Source organism: Mytilus galloprovincialis, chromosome 6, assembly GCF_965363235.1.
Source record: "Mytilus galloprovincialis chromosome 6, xbMytGall1.hap1.1, whole genome shotgun sequence".
Classification (NCBI taxonomy): Eukaryota; Metazoa; Mollusca; class Bivalvia; order Mytilida; family Mytilidae; genus Mytilus; species Mytilus galloprovincialis.
In genome coordinates this window covers 81,569,759-81,595,566 of record NC_134843.1, presented here as the reverse complement: position 1 = coordinate 81,595,566, position 25,808 = coordinate 81,569,759, and the positions used below count along the sequence as shown (strand labels likewise).

The following is a 25,808-nucleotide window of genomic DNA, read 5'->3' as shown; positions in this document are numbered from 1 at the left end:
AGAGTCTACATTTTAATGAATAAACACTAAACATTTACTTTAAAACATCAAAATTTTTTTTAACTTAAAAGGGAAAAATATTCATTGTTTTTTAAACTTTTCTAAATGAGGGGGCTGTATACTTTTAATAATAAAGAAGATATAAGTCCTGGAATATAACAAATTAATGTTTTTTTTTTTATCATATAATACCAGTATAGTTCGTAGGGAAAGTTTCTTAAAAAGAAAAATACAGATGTACCCTTTTGTACTAAGAAGTGGTTTTTACAACAAAACAAAAGCTTTTATCACATGAGATTGATCCCTCATTTCATGTGTAGTCATTACATTGAAGAGATACTCTCATTAGAGGAGTTGTTCCAAACATTTGGATATATTTGTCATAACGACAGTTTTCTTTTCTTGACCATCGTAAACAATGGTAAATGAAAAAGTTGAGAAAAAAACTATGCTTGAAACACGTGTGTCACTCAAACGACTTTAAAGTAGTCTCCCTAATCAATTACCTATATTAAAGTCAAATGATGATTAAAATTAAAAATCGGAGATTTTTCTTGCTTTTGAAAATTTTTCGTCACAACAACAGCTTTTCTTTTCTAAACTGTCTTTAAAAGGAGAGGAGACATCAAAACTTTGCTTCAAACACGTGCGTCGCAAAGTGGTAAATAATTTCTGTATGTGACGTTTAGCGGAAGCCATTTAACCATATCATTTTGTCAAACAATTTAATCAACATCTTTATTAATTAGTTGTCGATAGTTTTAAAATGCAATCAGCTGATTATTGATTTTCTGAGCTCAAGGTGAATTCCGAGTATTGTCTGATTAGGCAAAGTCCGAGAAACTCGAAAAAAAGTAAATAAACAAGATGGAGGAAAATAAATCGTTATATATATTTCTTTCGCCAAATTCTTTCGCTAATAACGAATTTTTATCACCACAATTATTATTTTTTCCCAAATTGCGAAAATGGCGATCGCCAGCGGAAACCCTGCTGCACACTATACTCCAACCCTACTTTTTGGTCTAGGAGGATGGGTTTTTCCATCAGACATTGGTGGCCAAGCCCTCATTTGGTTAGGTTCTTGTTCCTTCCGCTTATTTACTCTTTGCTCTCCACCTTCTTTATCCGTAATGTCTCCTTCTTCCGTAAGTACTTCATCTGCAATTAATTTAAATGATTTATGTCAACAACAATAAAGGAAACAAAATTAGAGGCAATACAAGTGAAACTGCAAGCTACTGCTCACTGATGATACCCCCGCCGCAAGTGGATAATATTAATAGTGTAAAAATATGGAAGTGTTCGGTAAACAGGAAGTTGTCGAGTGATGAATCTGAAAACGCATCACACGGTATAGCTGACTTATAAAAATCCTGAAACCAAATTTCAGAAATCCTTGTATTGTAGTTCCTGAGAAAAATGTGACGAAAATTTTTAACTTGGTTATCATGTGTAAAATCATACAAGTGTTCGGTAAACAGGAAGTTGTCGAGTGATGAATCTGAAAACGCATCACACGGTATACCTGACTTATATAAATCCTGAAACCAAATGTCAGAAATCCTTGTATTGTAGTTCCTGAGAAAAATGTGACGAAAATTTTCAACTTGGCTATCATGTGTAAAATCATACAAGTGTTTGGTAAACAGGAAGTTGTCGAGTGATGAATCTGAAAACGCATCACACCGTATAGCTGACTTATATAAATCCTGAAACCAAATTTCAGAAATCCTTGTATTGTAGTTCCTGAGAAAAATGTGACGAAAATTTTCAACTTGGCTATCATGTGTAAAATCAGACAAGTGTTCGGTTAACAGGAAGTTGTCGAGTGATGAATCTGAAAACGCATCACACGGTATAGCTGACTTATATAAATCCTGAAACCAAATTTCAGAAATCCTTGTATTGTAGTTCCTGAGAAAAATGTGACGAAAATTTTCAACTTGGCTATCATGTGTAAAATCAGACAAGTGTTCGGTAAACAGGAAGTTGTCAAGTGATGAATCTGAAAACGCATCACACGGTATGGCTGACATATATAAATGTTGATACCAAATTACAGAAAGGGTGGATGTGTAGTTCCTGAGAAAAATGTGACGAAAGTTTCATGGGACGGACTGACTGACGGACTGATGGACGGACTGACGGACGGACTGACAGACAGAGGTAAAACAGTATACCCCCCCTTTTTTAAAGCGGGGGTATAATAAGTGAAATTGTTCAAATAGAAAAAGGAAAGATTTTTTTATGGAAGGAGCCTGTTGTTAAGTGGTTGTCATTTCTTGGTGTGGTTCATGCGTTTTCCTATTTAGTTTCTGTTTTTTTTTTTTTATTTCCTGTTTGAAGTGTTTTACACTATTTTTTTGGTGGACCCTTTATAGCTTGCTGTTTGGATAGCTTGCTGTTTGGTGTGAGCCCAGTCTATGTGTTGAAGGCTATAATTTGACCTATAATTGCTTACAAGTTGTGACTTGGATTGCGAGTTGTCTCATTAGCACTCATATTCAACCTACAAGGTTTCATATGTTTTATTTGTTTATGCTCTAGGTTAATGTATTTTACAGAAAGTTAGCAGCCTTATCTTATATTCCTAAACCAACTAAGTACAGCTTTTGAACATGCTCAGCTCTCCCTGAAGTGTCTTGCTAATTTTTGTTTTTTTTTGGGGGGAGGGGTGTTACATACCAATATGTTCAGGTTCTGGTTCTGGTTCTGGCTCGGGTTCAGGTTCAGGTAACAATGGAGGAGGAACAGACCAAACAACCTCTCCTTCAGGCATATATCTAGCATTGTACCTATTCAGACATCGGTCACGTGTTTGTCCTAATATACAACTGTGTACATCAGTCAGGAAATTCCTGTAAGAATAAAAGATTTGTATATTTTAAATAAAATCATATACAACTTGGTATTATTAAATTCATATCTCATTCTGGTTGAGTGGACATTAAATCATGAATTGATCATGAAAGGGCAGGAGTATGCTACATTTAATTACATTATCTGTAAACCATATTTGTCATCAGTTCAAACTTTGCAATTAATTACTTTTCTGTGTTAAAATTTAAAGCAATTTCCTAAACATTTGAACATTTCAATTTCTTTATGTTTTAATTTCATGTTTTGGTCAATATACAAGATACATGAAATTAAGTGCTGATGGCAGAATTTTCTTAGTCTCTTATAAATTTACTTTTTTAAAATCAGTTTTAGTGCTTGACATAATGCATAGTTCCCTTGTCACCATCTTACGGTGTTTATATATCTCAACTTGTACGATTCGCTAGTGTATGTAACAATGTTTTAGATTTTAACGAGAGAAATTTATGTATTACTGAAAAATTATTACACCAGGGTTTTCGATATCACAAACTAGTCAAAACATTTACTAAATTTTATCATCGGTATAAGGACATCATTCGTAAATATAGCTCAACATGCAGACTTCTTATACGTTCAGGTATTTCACATCCAATTTTTTATGGAAATATTCTTTATAAAGCACAAAGGTGTCAGTATTCACCTCAAAAACTAACAAAACCTTTGAATAGACTTATTAAGAAGGGATATAGTTACGATACTGTTGTCAGGTCATTAAAGATTGCATATTTTGGTGTTAATATTGATTCACTTATAGGGTCTTTGCATCGGAACTAAACACATTTATTCAAAAACCAGTTGTTGGCATGACACGGGTTATGTTCTTCTCATATATGTTATGATGGTATGATACTAAACCCCTAACGGGAAGGATTGTGCCTGATGTTCATATGATGAAATCATAATCTTTCAGTCAGTTTAATTGAAGTCTGGAGCTGGCATGTCAGTTAACTGCGCTAGTAGTCTGTTGTTATTTATGTATTATTGTCATTTTGTTTATTTTCTTTGGTTACATCTTCTGACATCAGACTCGGACTTCTCTGGAACTGAATTTTAATGTGCGTATTGTTATGCGTTTACTTTTCTACATTGGCTAGAGGTATAGGGGGAGGGTTGAGATCTCACAAACATGTTTAACCCCGCCGCATTTTTGCGCCTGTCCCAAGTCAGGAGCCTCTGGCCTTTGTTAGTCTTGTATTATTTTAGTTTTAGTTTCTTGTGTACAATTTGGAAATTAGTATGGCGTTCATTATCACTGAACTAGTATATATTTGTTTAGGGGCCAGTTGAAGACGCCTCCGGGTGCGGAAATTTCTCGCTACATTGAAGACCTGTTGGTGACCTTCTGCTGTTGTTTTTCTTCTATGGTCGGGTTGTTGTCTCTTTGGCACATTCCCCATTTCCATTCTCAATTTTATAGACACTTGTCTCGGTTCCTTTTTAACATATCTCTTTAAACTTATTTCTAGGTATGTCAAATTAAATAACTGATCACTAAAATTACCTTAATTCCCTGAAACATCCACTGTCATTGTTACTAAACACCCTTGCTATGACCTTGTTAATTTCACCATAGGATTCTACAGAATCTTTATGGAATATAAATTCTTCATTTTTCAATGTGCAATTTTCTGGTCTGATGGCGTAAATGTCTTGATCATGTTTAAACCAGTATTTCACTTCCAGTTTGTTTGTCTGCAATGTAACGTAATTTAAATAAGATTAAAAGTTTGTAAAACCAGACAATTTAGTTCCCCAATACATTTATTTCTGGAACATCCTAAACATGGTAATAAGCATTGTAACATGAATAGTAAATTTTCCTTTGATCTTCTAGTGAGTTAATTTCAGTCATTTTTAGAAGAGTGCAGTAACTGAATTATTTCTTAGTCAATTCACGCTCAAGTCCCGCTGTTGAAGTCTTCTTGTGTGAATAGCATAGAATGTGACGAGCTTAAACCAGTGCATTAACTTTCATCTCGAAAGTTGTTAATGCGCAGTCTGGCTCCACCTCCTTGTGATAGTAATTAGGGAGCAACCATTTAACTCAAGGGGGGTTATGATTATATTATTTTGTCTCTGTCGGAAACCTTTTTTCACCCATAACGCGATCGATTTTATTAAGTTTTACAACACTATCAATCTTTAAACAAAAAAATATTCAACACTGCAAGGTTTAGGGAAAATCTGTATTCAAAAAACTTTTTTAGTCCCATGCTTGACCAGAACAATTTTTTTTTTAAATCAAATTGGAGATCAGATTTTTTTTAGAAAAAAAATTTCATAACCCCCCACCCCTCTCTCCCCCTTTTAAAGTTTAATGGTCATTCCCTTAATGAAAGATTATAACAAAATGAAATAGAAATGACCATACATTTCCCAAGAGATGATTTGCTTGGATACCTGTTTTATTGTGTGGAAATATATAAAACTCTGTGTATTGATCATGCTTCAAACGTTTGTCCCTAGACCTTACAGGCATTCAAAAGGCAACCTTTGCAATCAATTAACCTGTCTTTTTCCTGTTTTGGGGAATGAAAGAAGATAATTTTGAATGAGAATGATCGAATAAAATTTTCCATTACCTATTTTTGCGAAGAAAAAATATTCGATAAAACAAATTGCTTTCAAGTATGAATCCCACGGGAAACTATTCTTTTAATCTTAAACATACTTTTACGGACATACAAATCCAACTGACATCTGCATCATGTGTAAATTTTCTGGAAATCAGATATTGTATCACGTAATCAGATATGATATCATGCCACTATTTGACATATTGAAAAGTACAGTTAAGTTTTATTGGTCAGAATTTAATCTTTGACATGTGTCATAGCCCATTAATGTTACAAATTATATATAGACACGCTTTACTCATCAAAATATTAAATCCACTCAAAGCTACATTTTTGGTGAATTAAATAAGTTAATTCGTAAAAGGCGTGCTATATATATAATTTGTGTATTAGTTTCATAAGATTTGTCTGAGGCAAACTAAAGGTAGAGAAAAGAAACCAATTTTGGGGGCTTTGGGATGGACAGACATCGGTGCATCGGAACACTTAATGCCCTAAAAAATCTTCATTTGTTTAAATATCACAGACTTAAACATATGTACCTCAACACATCGAAGTTTGGCCAATGTTTCCACTATACCAGCTGATATTAAATTCTGGTAGATACTTCCATAGTTGTATACACTGGCATAATTATTATACAGGAACTTCTGTAACAATGGTACGCACTGTACCATGTAAGCCTGTAGCTTTGGACAGGGTATATACATGTCAAAAATGATCTGTTCCTCGACAATAGCACTCAGGTCATCAATCTCACACATTCTGATTATACTCATCATTGCATCTTTATTTATCTTGTAAGATCCACCTGAAATTATATATAAAAGTTTTTATTCATATCTTTTAAGATTCATCTGAAATTATATAAAAGTTTTCATTCAGTATATAATAAACAAGTGAAACTGCGAGCTACTGCTCACTGATGATACCCCCGCCGCAAGTGGATAATATTAATAGTGTAAAAATATGCAAGTGTTCGGTAAACAGGAAGTTGTCGAGTGATGAATCTGAAAACGCATCGCACGGTATAGCTGACTTATATAAATCCTGAAACCAAATTTCAGAAATCCTTGTATTGTAGTTCCTGAGAAAAATGTGACGAAAATTTTCAACTTGGCTATCATGTGTAAAATCATACAAGTGTTCGGTAAACAGGAAGTTGTCAAGTGATGAATCTGAAAACGCATCACACGGTATGGCTGACATATATAAATGTTGATACCAAATTAAAGAAAGGGTGGATGTGTAGTTCCTGAGAAAAATGTGACGAAAGTTTCATGGGACGGACTGACGGACGGACGGACTGACAGACAGAGGTAAAACAGTATACCCCCCCTTTTTTAAAGCGGGGGTATAAAAAAGTAGGGGTCACACATGCTACAGGTTGTGTAAAATTGTCAGATTTTGTATAGATTATGCCTGGAAATCTCAATTTTGTATGATAAAAAGAAAACAACACCATAGGATTTAAAGATAAAAAAAAACTCTAATTATATGCTTTCAGATAAGAAAAGAAAAAATGGGGTCACTGATATTGATTTCTTGCTACACAGTAAAATAGGTAAATTCACACTTTCTATTATGAAAATTACTTTATTTGTGTTATCATCCCTTATATCTGAGTTACCTTCCCTTATTTATGTGGCAAAATTGAAAAAAGTGAATCAAACAAAAACTCTTGAAATTTGTACAATTCATTAAAGATCAAGACAGACTTTTTTCAAAATCCAAGATGTAGGAAGACACTTGAGTCACCATAACTCCTACTTTTTTTATAAATAAAAATATAGTTTGACGAACTTATAATAATGACAAATTTACCTTCTGTCTGATAGTAAATTTATAATAATGACAAATTTACCTTCTGTCTGATAGTAAACTTTTAATAATGACAACTTTACCTTCTGTCTGATAGTAAACTTATAATAATGACAAATTTACCTTCTGTCTGATAGTAAACTTATAATAATGACAAATTTACCCTCTGTCTGATAGTAAACTTATAATAATGACAAATTTACCCTCTGTCTGATAGTAAACTTATAATAATGACAAATTTACCTTCTGTCTGATAGTAAACTTTTAATAATGACAAATTTACCTTCTGTCTGATAGTAAACTTATAATAATGACAAATTTACCTTCTGTCTGATAGTAAACTTATAATAATGACAAATTTACCCTCTGTCTGATAGTAAACTTATAATAATGACAAATTTACCTTCTGTCTGATAGCAAACTTATAATACTGATAAATTTACCTTGTCTGATAGTTAACTTATAATACTGACAAATTTACCTTCTGTCTGATAGTAAACTTTTAATAATGACAAATTTACCTTCTGTCTGATAGTAAACTTATAATAATGACAAATTTACCCTCTGTCTGATAGTAAACTTATAATAATGACAAATTTACCTTCTGTCTGATAGTAAACTTTTAATAATGACAAATTTACCTTCTGTCTGATAGTAAACTTATAATACTGACAAATTTACCTTCTGTCTGATAGTACTTCTTTCTCTGCTCATATTCCTCCACCAGTACAAAATGAACTTTCTCATGATTCTCAAATATTGTCTCATATTCCTTGCTATCAGCCATCAGAGGCTTACTTTCAAGTGATGTCCATGTCTTTCTTTTAGTTGGTATTACATTCTGTCCTTTAAAAATATTTAATATTTTCTTCTTTTTACTGTCACAAACTAGTTGCTTCGTTTCCTTCTCAGGATCATTCTCATCAATGAACATAAGTTCTCCAATCATTGACAATATTTTCATCACATCCTGTAATGTCTCAGCCTCCACTCGATTTTGTGCACCGGCCACATGAACCAGTAGTTCTGCATATTCTTCAACATCTGGACACATCTGAATTCTTCCAGTTTTGAAAAATTCTCTCAGACCTGAGGACACAGAATACTTCACATAACTTGAAAGTATCTTTTTGTTGCCAATATCTGCATGAATCTCTGTCAGAATTTCCTGATATTTCTGAAATAATCCAGTTTTGTCTTCCCACCAAACTTCCTGTCTGCAGAGCATCTGACCAGCAACATCCACATCAAATTTTTGTTTGAATAAATCTCCTTTGTCATACCCGTTTGTCGTTACTGGAACAAAAATAACTGGTTCCTTGTCTAAAAGGTCTTGAATCTGTTTCTTTGTCAGATTTTCACTGAGATGGTTGTAAAATGAAATTATGTGCTGATGTGATGTTGGAAACTTTGCAGGGGTATCACAATCTGACCTTTGACCCCATTTTTTCAAACTGTTTATTAAATCATCTAATGACACCTCGAATTTCAAACCCAGAAATTTGGCAAATGTACTTTTATCAGTATTGAAATTCACATCAACATATGTTACCGTGTAATATAACAACTTTACAATGTCTGGAAATGGGTAATACAATGCAGATGGTTTCATCCGACAAATTTCTTCTGTATACTTAATGATATCACTACTGGTTACTTCTGCCTTCACTGCTACAGCAGGTAACCAGTCACAAGTTTTCAGCCAGATACAGAAGGAAGATTCAACATCCCTCTCTTGTTTGTTATCCTTTCTGATTAGTTTTGTTTTTGTGTATCTAACAAACTGTGTATCCCAGACCTGATCCAGGCATTCACAAAGTGACTTCATCTGAAGTTCATATTTCTGAGGACACTTGTTAGATTTCAGTAGATCTCTGATTTCGTCACAGCTATAATCTTCTATAACACAACCCTGGGTGAAGTCTTCAGGGTACAGCTGTTCTATAGAGGACCAAGCACTTTCTTTCTATAATGTAAATTCAATCAAGTCATCAGTTTCAACCTAAGGAAGTCTCCATTTAGTTTTATGCAAATGAACATCTTCCTCTAAAAACCAGCTTACCTAATTATAATAAGGTCAATTTTCCACTTTGGAAAAATAATTAAGTTTCATTTTTGTTCATTTATAAATATCATAATTTCACTACATTTATGAGTGTAAGTGTGTACAGTAAAAATTAAAGAACCTTAGTGAGCACGCTCACATACCCCACGTCCCCACATTGTCATTGGAGAAATTAAATAAGTATAAGAAAAAAAAATTGTATAAGAAAAAATACTGAATAATAATTTCCTGTCAATATACACATCTACATAGTATGTCCTTATTATCTACAAAATTTCATGAAATTCTGTTGTGTGATTTCAGAGGAGTTGAGATGATAAACTGTTGCAGAAGTACATTAAAGTAAATAAGTTCAAAGGGGCATAACTCCTAGTAAAAAAAAATTCGTAATTTCCTGTTGATATGCACATCTACGTAGTATGTCCTTATTATCTACAAAGTTTCATGAAATTCTGTTGTGTGGTTTCAGAGGAGTTGAGATGACAAACTGTTGCAGTAGTACATTGAAGCAAATAAGTTCAAAGGGGCGTAACTCCTAGAAATAAAATTGAATCGCAATTTCCTGTGGATATGCACATCTACATAATATGTCCTTTTCATATAAAAAGATTTCGTGAAATTCTGTTGTGTGGTTTGAGAGGAGTTATGATTACAATCTATTGCAGTAGTACATTAAAGTAAATAAGTTCAAAGGGGCGTAACTCCTAGAAAAAAAATTGAATCGCAATTTCCCGTCAATATGCACAACTACATAGTATCACTGGTGGTAAGCGGATGGTCGTAACTTAAAGTTACGACCATCCGAAGATGGGAGACAACTCTAGGGATACATTTTTCTTTTCCGATTTTCGTGCAGTAAAACAATGTTTCAGTAAAACCGCTTGTCTCATACATACTAATCGTCAGTGCGTTGATATTGAAACAAAATTGGATACATAAAAACATTCCAATTTTCGTAAAATGATCATTCAATAATTCGAGCATGATGGTCGTAACTAAAAAAACAAAAATGTTCAGGATGGTCGTAACTCTTTATTAAATAGGACCTAATAAGACAAGTCAATAGTTTTAAACGTGTCTTTTGTTATATGAATATATTATATGATATATTTGTGAAGTTGATTTCACTAAATGATAAAAACTAAAAGAGGTGAAGAGAGGGATACCTGTAAAGTGCGAAAGGAAAGAAAATTGGAACGAATCGAAAAAAAAACCCCAATACAAAATGAAATGACCAGTCACTGTTGCTTAAATATAATGTATAAAATCAACCAAAAGGCAACTAATTATAAGCTGTTAAGTTTAATAACAATATAAATTCTCAAAAGTGGAGAATTCATTTTAACACACAGCTCTGGTTATGATCATTCTTAGTTACGAATTAAGAAAAGGCGATTTTAACAAATTTGACATCATATGAAATAACAGTATCCTGATTTATTTTCTTCATATTTTGCATGTATTGAAAAGATAAACTTTTTAAAAACTAGTATGTACCTACTAGGTGGAATTTAAAAGAAAAATCTACAATTTAAAATTGATACTTTAAGACGAAAGAGCATAAGTAAGGAGTCAAAATAATGTTATGTGGATCGTTATCGAGACAAGACCATATCCGCGAATTCGCAGGTCCGTAATCGAATTTAACAACATACATCTTATTCTTAGCCTGGATTTTGAGAAGTCGTATTGTCATTTGGTATATAGTCAAGCTGATTATAAGGTGCAAATTCGAAGTTCAGGTATGATTATTACCCGTGGTTTTAGAAAATTCTGAAAACGCCTATTGGTACCATGCTATCCGTTATACATCTTTGTCTTTCTTATGGAAAATACCATGAACCCTGGACCACACGTTTTTTTATTCCCAATTCATAAAGGGAATGATGCATCCGATCTTAATAACTATCGAGGAATTGATGAGAGCCAAATTTGGTAATTTGGTTTACAAAAAAAAAAATAAAAAAAAAAAAAAAAAAAAAAAAAAACTATTATAAATAAGTATTGTAATACAGAAGAAGGTAGAATGTTTGCCTGCTTTGTTGATTTCCAGAAGGCTTTTGATACTGTCATTCTCCCGAGGATAAAACTTAAGCTATTGAATATAGTTAAGAGTATGGTAAGAGATCTCTTTAGAACTAAAGTTGGAGTAAAATAGGGAGACAATTTTAGTCCGAATTTGTTTAAATTTTTTATAAATGAACTTCCTGATTGTGTTAAAAGTTCCCCTGATCCAGCTGTTGTTTATTCACGATCAGCCTATTCTTTACTATACATATGCTGATGATCTTGCCATTTTTTCAACTTCAGCAAAAAAATGTAGATCAGGCTTATCCTAAGATTCTTTAAGAAAGACTACGCATTGAATTTTGTAAACATTTACTTGGTGTTACCGAAAGAGAAACACATTTTGCCAATCTTTCTTAGCTCGGTAGATTCACTCTGTATTTTGTCATTGCAAAGTCTATGATCAGATACTGGCACAGGCTTGACAATTTGGGATCATCTTTCCACTACTAGAGGAGGCATATTTAGAGTCAAAATTTCTACACGAGTTAAAAAAAAATCCTTCACAGTATGGATCCTTAAATTTCTTTCTAAGGAATATGGGGGTCAGCAATTCACATTGTTTACTATGTGCTGATGATAATGTATTTTTTTTTAATTTCAGCAAAAGGACTTCAGCAAACAGTATTCATACATAGCTTGTAGCCAGGGTAATATTTAAAATATAGATCTTTATGCTTCAACTCAGTGTGCTGGTCTTTTAAATCTGAGTACATTCATACAATATAAACATATAACATAAATATTATTTTCAACCTGCATATGTATGTGATAGTTGCCGCAGTACATTTAGTTCTACCTTGTAATATTATCTTAGCTACAAGGCTGGCTATTAACTACTAATATTTGATCTTACTCTTAAATTCAAAGCGTGTATCATTGTAAAATATATACCTGCATATATGTATGTAATATTTGCCGCAGTACATTTAGTTCTACCTTGTAATATTATCCTGTCAACAAACTACTGATATTTGATCTTACTCTTAAATTCAACGCGTGTAGCATTGTAAAATATCTCAACCTTATTCATACTTTCTAGGTTAACACAATGTTCATTGCGACACCATGGATTAAGTTTTTATTCTGAACCAATACTTAGAACAATTATCAATGATATACCGCAAGATCGTCATGCAATCGATAAAAAATAAAGACAACATGATAAAAACACCAGGCATTTGTGGATTTTCATTAATCATGATTCACCAAAAGCCAATGGTTTATAAAAGCTGCAATAGCTGATTAAAAATTAAAGAAGATTGTTCAAAATTGTACGGTCAATAATTTCATCTGCCGACATGATTGCAGAAAGTAAAGAGTCGTAAATAAAAAAAAATCTGAAAGCAAATATTCAACAATTTTATGCCTTAACGTACAGTAAAAATATATTAATACTCAACCCTAACACATTATTTGGCTTAATGCGAGTTGATTAGTTTTCACTGTTTCTCCTAAATGATGGTTGTTTGGAACATATCAAAAATGTATGATTGATATTTCTTTAACTTAATTTCTGCATACCATTATCAGAGTAATAAATGAAATAATATTTGTTTGTAGTAAACTTTATATAACAACTGAGTTTATTAACATGGTTATGCATGAGCACAGTACTTTTAAAATAGCTTGATAAAAGTTCGTCTAAATACTTGAGTTACGGTCATCTTTCAAAGTTACGACCATCTTGTGTCGGTTACGACCATCATCCAAATTACTACAGTTGACATTACGACCATCACAAGTTAAAGTTACGACCATCATTCTCGAATTTTTGAATGACTATTTTACGAAAATTGGAATGATTTTATGTGTCAAATTTGGTTTCAATAAGAATGCACTCACGATATGTGTATATGAGACAAGCGGTTTGACTCAAATGAACCTTTTACTGCACGAAAATCGGAAAAGAAAAACTTATCCCTAGAGTTGTCTCCCATATTCAGATGGTCGTAACTTTTAGTTACGACCATCCGCTTACCACCAGTGATAGTATGTCCTTATTATCTGAAAAGGTTTTGTGAAATTCTGTTGTGTGGTTTGAGAGGAGTTGCGATGACAAACTGTTGCAGTAGTACATTAAAGAAAATAAGTTCAAAGGGGCGTAACGCCTAGAAGAAAAATTGAATCGCAATTTCCCGTTAATATGCACAACTACATAGTATGTCCTTATTATCTGAAAAGGTTTCGTGAAATTCTGTTGTGTGGTTTGAGAGGAGTTGCGATGACAAACTGTTGCAGTAGTACATTAAAGTAAATAAGTTCAAAGGGGCATAACTCCTAGAAAAAAAATTGAATCGCAATTTCCCGTCGATATGCACAACTACATAGTATGTCCTTATTATCTGAAAAGGTTTCGCGAAATTCTGTTGTGTGGTTTGAGAGGAGTTGCGATGACAAGAAACAGGACTTACGGACGGACTGACGGACGGACGGACGGGTCAAAAACATTATACCCTATGCAACTTTGTTGCGTGAGGTATAATTATTGCCAGAACATTGCTTGGATTTACAATATAGACATGATAAGAGTATCTGCATGAGCTACTTAAAAGTTTGTTATAGCTACTTAACTAATTAATGGTGGGGATTATTTGAAACTTTATTTCAAATGTTTTTTTTGTGTAATATATATGAGTACTTTAACTATAAAAATGTCAAAGGGTTGAGACCCTGACACAACTTAATAAATCTTATTAAGGACTATTCCCAATGGGAGATAACTCCACTTTAAAGATTTATAAAATAGACAGCTAGAATAAATTTAAAACAAAGCTGTGATATATTAATCTAACAAGAAAATGTTAACAAAAAAGGATAAGTACAAAGAGACAGGGTAAACTTGGTAAATTCTTTGAAAATGTAAACACAACTTTTTTTTATAATTACACCAATTTACTGTCATCTTTTTATCTGTGTTTGTTGTACAACAGTGAAATTTTTTAATTGAAGAATGGCATTATACAAATATTGATCTATTGCAGAAAAGTAACTTTAAATAAGTACATTGGAGCTACCAATAGTGTAAAATAATCAAGATTTTTATGTTTCATGTTAAATTTGATTATTTTAAGTGAACCACAAATATCTACAACAGTTGTTACCCAATAAATAATTATTTTTTATCAAAAAACTTTAACTCAAAAGTATTCCGTTAAGAATGTAAAGTTTATGTTTTAAACCATACCACTGATTCAGAATCCAGCTCTACTTGTACAGGTCTAACAGTGATGAAATCAGTGACACCTAGTCTGGAGAAAAACTTGTGCCATTTTTGTTTTTCAACTTGATTGGCCATGTTTTGTATATAAACACTGTCTAACAGGATCCAGTCATAACCTAAAATTATACATACAATTGTGATAGACTAAAAATGTAATCAAGTCTGAAATATTTGGTTGCAAAATTGCAATTTATTGTACCACAAAGATTTCTTCAAATATTAATTAAACTATTTATACATCTCTTCTCCAATATCAGTAAAACAATAGTAAACTATATCATTTAATTAAACTGAATAAAAAGGTTTTTTTTTTCATTTCCCCAAATTTTTCTTTTTCATTTACATCTGAATCAATCTCATAAGTGGGTCTGATTGGGGTGTAAGCGTGACATGTAACTGTCAAATTATTGTGCCTTGAAAACGAGAAATGAAGTCTAGCGGGACACGGGAAATTACAAACAGAATGAGAATTGGTTACATACATAGTGTAAGCGGGATATGGGAATCTGACAAAACAGAAAGCGGGATCCGAGATCAGAACCCCCCAATGAGACCCCCTCATAAGTCTTGTGGTGGAAAACTTAGCACTCTGATTTTCTAACTTGAAAATACATGTATTGATAAAGTTGCTTTTACTGCAATTTCTTTTACTGTGAATTATTTGATTTTTTTTTATAACAAAATAATTCATTGAACATATTTTGTAAGCTTTAAAATACTGTTAATACAGAAAATAATGTGAGCATTTATTTTTACCATTGCAAATCCTTGTTTTCAGGCAAAAAAGACAAATCCTAAAGCAATTGCAAAAAATTTATGAAGAAATATTACTTCTGAAAATATTAAAGTGAGTTCTTATTATTGCAAACCTGATACTGTTGCATTTTCCGCAATAACTGAACATCGCAATGATTTTTTATCTTAAAGTTTATTCAAATTATACAATACCTGGGAATGTTTGAACCAAGTTATATTTGTTTCCATATACAGGTGTGAAATGAACATTGTCCTTTTGGGGATTCTTTTCACCCTGATTGGTCATCACTATGGCAACATTAGCTAACTCATCCATATTGACCAATGAGCTGTTCTTATCTGTCTGGTCTTTGATGTAGACAAGGTAGCTTATCAATGTTTCTCTGCTTTTTGTCTGAAAACAAAATAAAATTATAAGAGAATTATACACCTTATAGCTATTTGTCCACCATTAATGGACATCAAAAAGTTTCCAGTAAAATTTTGACGTCATAACAGAAAATATCTGAGGCCGTGATGGAAAAGTGATTGTTGTATGAAGTCAAAATTTCAAGTGGCTCAGATTCTTGGGTCAAATGGAGCAGATTTCCAAATAGCGATAAGGTCTATTAGAATATGCATGGTTATATACTTCAGTGATAGCGATAAGGTCTATAAGAATATCCATGGTTATATACTTCAGTGATAGCGATAAGGTCTATTAGAATATCCATGGTTATATACTTCAGTGATAGTGATAAGGTCTTTTAGAATATCCATGGTTATATACTTCAGTGATAGCGATAAGGTCTTTTAGAATATCCATGGTTATATACTTCAGTGATAGTGATAAGGTCTATTAGAATATCCATGGTTATATACTTCAATGATAGCGATAAGGTCTTTTAGAATATCCATGGTTATATACTTCAGTGATAGTGATAAGGTCTATTAGAATATCCATGGTCATATACTTCAGTGATAGCGATAAGGTCTATTATAATATCCATGGTTATATACTTCAGTGATAGCGATAAGGTCTATTAGAATATCCATGGTTATATACTTCAGTGATAGCGATAAGGTCTATTAGAATATCCATGGTTATATACTTCAGTGATAGCGATAAGGTCTTTTAGAATATCCATGGTTATATACTTCAGTGATAGTGATAAGGTCTTTTAGAATATCCATGGTTATATACTTCAGTGATAGCGATAAGGTCTATAAGAATATCCATGGTTATATACTTCAGTGATAGCGATAAGGTCTATTAGAATATCCATGGTTATATACTTCAGTGATAGTGATAAGGTCTTTTAGAATATCCATGGTTATATACTTCAGTGATAGTGATAAGGTCTTTTAGAATATCCATGGTTATATACTTCAGTGATAGCGATAAGGTCTATAAGAATATCCATGGTTATATACTTCAGTGATAGCGATAAGGTCTTTTAGAATATCCATGGTTATATACTTCAGTGATAGCGATAAGGTCTATAAGAATATCCATGGTTATATACTTCAGTGATAGCGATAAGATCTTTTAGAATATGCATGGTTATATACTTCAGTGATAGCGATAAGGTCTATTAGAATATCCATGGTTATATACTTCAGTGATAGCGATAAGGTCTTTTAGAATATGCATGGCTATAAACTTCAGTGATAGTTATAAGGTCTATTAGAATATCCATGGTTATATACTTCAGTGATAGTGATAAGGTCTATTAGAATATCCATGGTTATATACTTCAGTGATAGCGATAAGGTCTATTAGAATATCCATGGTTATATACTTCAGTGATAGCGATAAGGTCTATTAGAATATCCATGGTTATATACTTCAGTGATAGCGATAAGGTCTATTAGAATATCCATGGTTATATACTTCAGTGATAGCGATAAGGTCTATTAGAATATCCATGGTTATATACTTCAGTGATAGCGATAAGGTCTTTTAGAATATCCATGGTTATATACTTCAGTGATAGTGATAAGGTCTATTAGAATATCCATGGTTAAATACTTCAGTGATAGTGATAAGGTCTTTTAGAATATGCATGGTTATATACTTCAGTGATAGCTATAAGGTCTTTTAGAATATCCATGGTTATATACTTCAGTGATAGTGATAAGGTCTATTAGAATATCCATGGTTATATACTTCAGTGATAGTGATAAGGTCTTTTAGAATGTCCATGGTTATATACTTCAGTGATAGTGATAAGGTCTTTTAGAATATCCATGGTTATATACTTCAGTGATAGCGATAAGGTCTTTTAGAATATCCATGGTTATATACTTCAGTGATAGTGATAAGGTCTTTTAGAATATCCATGGTTATATACTTCAGTGATAGCGATAAGGTCTATAAGAATATCCATGGTTATATACTTCAGTGATAGCCATAAGGTCTTTTAGAATATGCATGGTTATATACTTCAGTGATAGCGATAAGGTCTTTTAGAATATGCATGGCTATAAACTTCAGTGATAGCGATAAGGTCTATAAGAATATCCATGGTTATATACTTCAGTGATAGCGATAAGGTCTTTTAGAATATCCATGGTTATATACTTCAGTGATAGTGATAAGGTCTTTTAGAATATCCATGGTTATATACTTCAGTGATAGTGATAAGGTCTTTTAGAATATCCATGGTTATATACTTCAGTGATAGCGATAAGGTCTATAAGAATATCCATGGTTATATACTTCAGTGATAGCCATAAGGTCTTTTAGAATATGCATGGTTATATACTTCAGTGATAGCGATAAGGTCTTTTAGAATATGCATGGCTATAAACTTCAGTGATAGCGATAAGGTCTATAAGAATATCCATGGTTATATACTTCAGTGATAGCGATAAGGTCTATTAGAATATCCATGGTTATATACTTCAGTGATAGCGATAAGGTCTATTAGAATATCCATGGTTATATACTTCAGTGATAGCGATAAGGTCTTTTAGAATATGCATGGCTATAAACTTCAGTGATAGCGATAAGGTCTATAAGAATATCCATGGTTATATACTTCAGTGATAGCGATAAGGTCTATTAGAATATCCATGGTTATATACTTCAGTGATAGCGATAAGGTCTATTAGAATATGCATGGTTATATACTTCAGTGATAGTGATAAGGTCTATTAGAATATCCATGGTTATATACTTCAGTGATAGTGATAAGGTCTTTTAGAATATCCATGGTTATATACTTCAGTGATAGTGATAAGGTCTATTAGAATATCCATGGTTATATACTTCAGTGATAGTGATAAGGTCTTTTAGAATATGCATGATTATATACTTCAGTGATAGTTATAAGGTCTATTAGAATATGCATGGTTATATACTTCAGTGATAGTTATAAGGTCTATTAGAATATCCATGGTTATATACTTCAGTGATAGTGATAAGGTCTTTTAGAATATCCATGGTTATATACTTCAGTGATAGTGATAAGGTCTTTCAGAATATGCATGGCTATAAACTTCAGTGATAGTGATAAGGTCTATTAGAATATCCATGGTTATATACTTCAGTGATAGTGATAAGGTCTTTTAGAATATGCATGATTATATACTTCAGTGATAGTGATAAGGTCTATTAGAATATCCATGGTTATATACTTCAGTGATAGTTATAAGGTCTATTAGAATATCCATGGTTATATACTTCAGTGATAGTGATAAGGTCTTTTAGAATATGCATGATTATATACTTCAGTGATAGTGATAAGGTCTATTAGAATATCCATGGTTATATACTTCAGTGATAGTTATAAGGTCTATTAGAATATCCATGGTTATGTACTTCAGTGATAGTGATAAGGTCTTTTAGAATATGCATGATTATATACTTCAGTGATAGTGATAAGGTCTTTCAGAATATGCATGGCTATAAACTTCAGTGATAGTTATAAGGTCTATTAGAATATCCATGGTTATATACTTCAGTGATAGCGATAAGGTCTTTTAGAATATGCATGGTTATATACTTCAGTGATAGCGATAAGGTCTTTTAGAATATGCATGGTTATATACTTCAGTGATAGTTATAAGGTCTATTAGACAGTGTTCCAGCTAGGATTTGAAAATAGAGGGGCGCGATTTTAAAAAGGGCACTTTAGCGAGTTCTCACTGAAAAAAATCAAATACTTAATATTACCACATAAAGACATATTTTTAGCAAGCATGTAGCTTAGTTAAATAGCTATTATATACCAGTTTTAAAATCATTTATTTATAGAACATATAAGTTAAAATCAAACTGATAGCAATAATAGACATTACTATATTCATTTCTCTTTCAGAACTACAGATTTTTTCAAAGAAGAGTTCAAATGCAAATAAATATTAAACAACAATGACAAATCTTCTGTTTTTATTTTTGAAGAAGGTTGTCACACATTAGTTTCATCACAGTTTAATATTACAGTTAATATTTTTGTTAATGTCTGTGTTTTCAAGTTTGCCCTGTGACTTGTCTTTATCAATTTGACCTGAGAGAATATTTTCTCCACCTCTGCTGTACTGAGTGGTTGTACATGTCATATTGCAACACTGAATAGTTTTGCAACAAGAGATAATAGGTTTTTATCCTAATGACAAGGTGAATGAAATAGCTCTAGCAGACTAGATAAGGAACAATCTGTAAGTTCTGCTGATGACACAAGAGCTATAAAGTCCTGTTATTGAATAAGGAGACTTTCTATCTCTGTATAACCATACATTGTTTCACTGTTGTTTGTTCAACAAGCATCTCCGTATATTTCATGTTGAGTATGAACATAGCGTATCTAATAAAATCAATATTACAGTTTGTCAAAACGGATTTCAATCACAGGCACTTGTTTCTATTCATATTGGAAGATCCCCTATCAACGTATATTTACGGACATATTCGTTGATGGTCTTCCAATGGATAGAAACAAGTGCCTGGGATTTCAATAAGAAAATTGATACAAAAATCGGACTTTCGAGAGCTCCGTAATCGGCACAATAATAAATTATTTCAATTTTGTAAGTTTATTATCAATTCAACAAGCATCTCCGTTTACTTCATGTTGAGCGTATTTAATAATATCAATATTAAAGTTAGTCAAAACGGACTTCAATTTAAGAAAAAATGATATAATCAAAGAGCAGAATGCTCTGAGGGATTCGATTGCCATAGTTTTCATTGACACATGTATAGCAGTTCTGCCAAATTTTCATTAAACAAATGCATGAGATTTGGCCAAAATTGAAAAGATCAAAGAGGAAAAAAATAGATCCAAGAATACTGCCGCAAAATAATATGAACATGCGGGAGTCTCAAGCATTTTTGGCCAGTAACCCTGGTACAGCTGGATAGTATTAATCTCTTAACTAATTCAACTGCACATGCAAAATGTAACAATCTGAATAGTCACTCAACTTAAAGAATAGCCAATCCCCGTTACAAGTGTATGAGCCATGTACTTATTGTGTTTTATCGAATTATAGTTATCCTGTACCATTGTAAACTCGTACCACTAAAAAAAAACTTGTACCAATGCAAACTCGTACCATTGCTAACTCGTACCAACTTATTTAAATGCATTCAAATGGTGTTAAATGATGAATATACATTATATACGTTACTTTCACCCAATACCTCTTAAGTCTGTAAAATGTATATAATTTGAAAGTACAATGACCAATTTGTAGCTAATGTTCCTTGTATATTGGATAGAAAATACTGTGGCAGATGTAGATAATTAAAGTATTAACAGTTTCACCCGAAGAAAATTTTTCATGAATAATTAAATCTTAGCAGTTAGTCAAAATGATTGCCAAAATTATTTTTACTGTCTATAAATAACAATGAAATGTAACTGATTCCTGTTAAGGGGGTCCGCATTTTCCCCGCAAAAAAAGCACATGGCTTTCAACAATTGTAAACATAGCATTCAATTTGTGATCATGGATTACAGCTTTAATTAACTTAAATTGGATATATATATATTCAACATGTTCAATTTTAATAAAGTACAGTTAAAGCAATGATTTAACTTTCCTCTGGATTAAGTTCTACAGTGGCGGATCCAGAACTTTTCCTAAGGGGGAGCCCGCTGACTGACCTATTAAGAGGGGGCTCGCTCCAGTCATGCTTCAATGATTCCCTTTATAATCAACCAATTTTTTCCACGAAAAAAGGGGGGGGGGCTGGATCCGCCTATGTTCTAGTTTGAAAGATCAGTTAAAACATTAATGCTTTAACACATTCTTTATTTTTGTCTTAAGTTTTCATTTAACTCCTGTGTAAAATTCAAGTAATTCAACTTTATTTCTTTTACAAACAGAAACCCATAAAACATATTTTTTAATATATTTTTCTGAATGGTACGACTTCCCAGTAGTACAAGTTAACTTTTTTGGTTCCAATGCCGCGGTACGAGTTAACTTGCTTCCGTATCTTATCACCGTAATTCTAGGAGGAACCCTAAACTGGACCCCTGTTGTGTTCACTTATCGTTACACTGACCTTCGGTGCGAAGCTCTATATAGAACGGCGGACCAGTTTAGGAGGAACCCCATTTCTTACTCTTTAGTTATTGAAGTTCCTTTGGGTCAGATGGCATGACTCCTTTCCGTACACACTCCTCTGTTTACATTGAGATCGTTCTTAATATAATACGACGTTTATCGGCATTAACGAGTTAATTCTTCTTGACCAATACTTCGAAAAGGGAGACAACTCGAAACGATAATATGGAAGATTCCATTTCTGCTGAAGGGGTGTTATAGGAAATTTTTACGATGAAACATTTATTTTAATTTAAATTATGCATATGATTTAAAATTGTGCAACAACAATAGCCCTCCATATGCAGACAGACATAGAAAGAATCCCATGAGTTTCAAATTAATCAATGAAGCGGGGAATCACTCAATCTGATACCCCTTGAAATCAGGAAAACTACACGCATGTGGGGTCTCACTAATTAGCGACAAAAATCGTCAAGAAGCGACAAGAAGAAAAAAAATTAGTGACAAAAAGCAACAAGAAGCTATTTAGCGACAAGAATACATTTTGTTATCACATACATCAAAATATTTTTTTAGGATTATATTGAAAGATGAAGAAATAAAAAAATTTCGAGGAAGAGATTGTGTACTTTTTATATGAAGAAATTAAACATGTGTAAGAGTAAAGGAAATGTAAACGCTATAAAATGAAAATAAAAACAAAGATTTGTCACCTTCCTTTTGAAGGATTTAATAAAAAAAAAAAACATGAAATATTATTTCCTTCCTAACTGTACAATTAATTTTTCCTGATAGGACCAACATTAGCTGTGGCTTCACTCTAAGGTAATACACAATTCAGAGCATCAAATGAGATTAACTAGGTGCGTATCCTTTGTTTAATTGCTACAATAACATCCATTAACACCTTCATCTATTACATGCACCAGAATATACAATTATTGTACCGAATAGTGAACACCTGACTGTTGAAAACTCAAGATTGTCATCAGTTTTCTTTAATCTTCAATCTATATGCATAAACATGATAAATATCGTTAAATGAGACAATACACTAAATAAAATAATAAAAAATATTCACGTTTTAGTTATGTTTTCCTCTTGTTTGATTTCAGTTCTTAATTTGTATTTCACAATTTGTGTATGTATTTTCTGGACAATTATGCACAAATAATGCATTTTGCAAGTTAATTATATATTGTACAAAAATAGTTTTAAAAACAAATAAAAATCTAAAACACAAGTAAAAGTAATACCATAAAACGACAGGGTAAAGGTAATACTTCCTGTGATACCTTATATAAAATATCATGTAAATAAATGTAGCAACTGAATTAGATTTACAAGTTTAATTTTTTTCCCTATCAAAATTAATTTTCCTGTCGTTGAAATTGTTTTCTTTTGCATATCTTTTTAATATTTATTTCGAATAAGTATAAATATAAATAAAAAAATGTTTTCTTGTCGCTAAATAGTTTCTTGTTGCTAATATTATTCTTCTTGTCGCTTCTTGACGCTTTTTGTCTCTACAATTCTTTTTGTCTCTAATAAGTGAGACCACGCATGGGCATTAATACATAAACAAACCGCGACTTGCGATTTGGAACAAGAACGTTTATTAAATGATATGATGAATGGTTCTCCATTTCTTTATGAGAGTACAGTATCAAATATCAGTTTCATAACGGTAAAATATAGAAATACTCCACTTCAGTTCTTGTGACAGAAATAGAATTATCGATCGGCTTTCAGAGAACTCTCGCAAGTTATCAAAATTTGGGAATTCCCTCTGACGTGTTTCTAAATTTATAAAAACACTAAATATAAATACTGTTTAATTCTGATTTTCCGTATTGTTAAAAACACGCATATAAGTCAAGGAAAATATCACACATGAAGATTATGAGTAAAACATTACAGGAAGGTTGTTTATGTTCAATTGTTTTGCTTGTTTTTACCTTTTAAAGCAAGACAATCATAAGAATCTGAGATGTTGCTGAATGTTTAGAATAAAACGAATGACGTGAGGGAGTGTATCATAGGGTCAATGGTAAAAGTCTACAGATTGCTTGACAGCAATCGTATCCCAAAAATCGGACTTTCGAGTGCTCCGTAATCGGCGGAATTTACAAAAGAAGAACAATTGCGATCTTTCTTCTTCTCGATTTTTCATAAAGGTAAAGAAGTAAATTATTTTTTTACTTTTGATGGTCATTATTCTTGAAAAAAGATGTAATAGACTGGCAAGTCTTTGATATTTTCTTCTTGTCATTTCCGAGTTGGTCAATTTTTCTTTTTTTCGTCGGCATTTTGCGTGTTGACCTATTGGAATGATTCTTTTTAAATGAACGTTATTTTATAAATAACAAATACATCAGAAATGAACACCGTTCACATTTATTTTATAAATTCTATTTTGCATCGTCAGGTGTTAAAATAATCAATTCATTTAACTTCGATGTTTGGTGCTTCAGGGCAAAGGGATTAGACAGGGTCGTAAATTTCACCTGATTAAGTAATTGACTCCAATCAAATAGGTGATTATTTACTTATATACAGGTAACAAGTGTCAACAATTTTAATCTGTTGTCTTAATGAAGTGTGTGTATAAAGAACTCAAGAAAATGGAGACGATATGAGGAAAAAAGATCGTTTTTTTAACTTTTTTTCAAAAGGGCACAGAGGGGCGCAGGGGCGCTTAAAAAAGGCAGAGGGGCGCAAATTTTTGGGGGCGGGGCGCAGCGCCCTTCCATTTCATGCTAGCTGGAACACTGATTAGAATATCCATGGTTATATACTTCAGTGATAGTGATAAGGTCTTTTAGAATATGCATGGTTATATACTTCAGTGATAGTGATAAGGTCTATTAGAATATCCATGGTTATATACTTCAGTGATAGTGATAAGGTCTATTAGAATATCCATGGTTATATACTTCAGTGATAGTGATAAGGTCTATTAGAATATCCATGGTTATATACTTCAGTGATAGTGATAAGGTCTATTAGAATATCCATGGTTATATACTTCAGTGATAGTGATAAGGTCTATTAGAATATCCATGGTTATATACTTCAGTGATAGCGATAAGGTCTTTTAGAATATCCATGGTTATATACTTCAGTGATAGTGATAAGGTCTATTAGAATATCCATGGTTATATACTTCAGTGATAGCGATAAGGTCTTTTAGAATATGCATGGTTATATACTTCAGTGATAGCGATAAGGTCTTTCAGAATATGCATGGCTATAAACTTCAGTGATAGTTATAAGGTCTATTAGAATATCCATGGTTATATACTTCAGTGATAGCGATAAGGTCTTTCAGAATATGCATGGTTATATACTTCAGTGATAGGGATAAGGTCTTTTAGAATATGCATGGCTATAAACCTCAGTGATAGTTATAAGGTCTATTAGATTATCCATGGTTATATACTTCAGTGATAGTGATAAGGTCTTTTAGAATATGCATGATTATATACTTCAGTGATAGTGATAAGGTCTTTTAGAATATGCATGGCTATAAACTTCAGTGATAGTTATAAGGTCTATTAGAATATCCATGGTTATATACTTCAGTGATAGTGATAAGGTCTTTCAGAATATGCATGGCTATAAACTTCAGTGATAGTGATAAGGTCTTTTAGAATATGCATGATTATATACTTCAGTGATAGTGATAAGGTCTTTCAGAATATGCATGGTTATATACTTCAGTGATAGGGATAAGGTCTTTAAGAATATGCATGGCTATAAACTTCAGTGATAGTTATAAGGTCTATTAGAATATCCATGGTTATATACTTCAGTGATAGTGATAAGGTCTATTAGAATATCCATGGTTATATACATTTTACTTCAGTGATAGTGATAAGATCTTTTAGAATATGCATGGTTTTATACT

General features: G+C 32.3%; 1 protein-coding gene across 1 annotated transcript in view; it reads right to left on the bottom strand.

The window, feature by feature from the left end:
- LOC143080484 (uncharacterized) overlaps window positions 1-25,808 on the bottom strand; it is a 63,469-nt gene that overhangs the window by 5,772 nt on the left and 31,889 nt on the right. The window contains exons 24-30 of the mRNA XM_076256338.1: window positions 15,587-15,788; window positions 14,603-14,754; window positions 7,965-9,249; window positions 6,005-6,273; window positions 4,388-4,578; window positions 2,689-2,861; window positions 1,018-1,161 (exon numbers count right to left, since the gene is read on the bottom strand). Of these exons, the coding sequence (XP_076112453.1) occupies window positions 1,018-1,161; window positions 2,689-2,861; window positions 4,388-4,578; window positions 6,005-6,273; window positions 7,965-9,249; window positions 14,603-14,754; window positions 15,587-15,788 (2,416 nt within the window). The remainder of the gene's footprint in view (window positions 1-1,017; window positions 1,162-2,688; window positions 2,862-4,387; window positions 4,579-6,004; window positions 6,274-7,964; window positions 9,250-14,602; window positions 14,755-15,586; window positions 15,789-25,808) is intronic.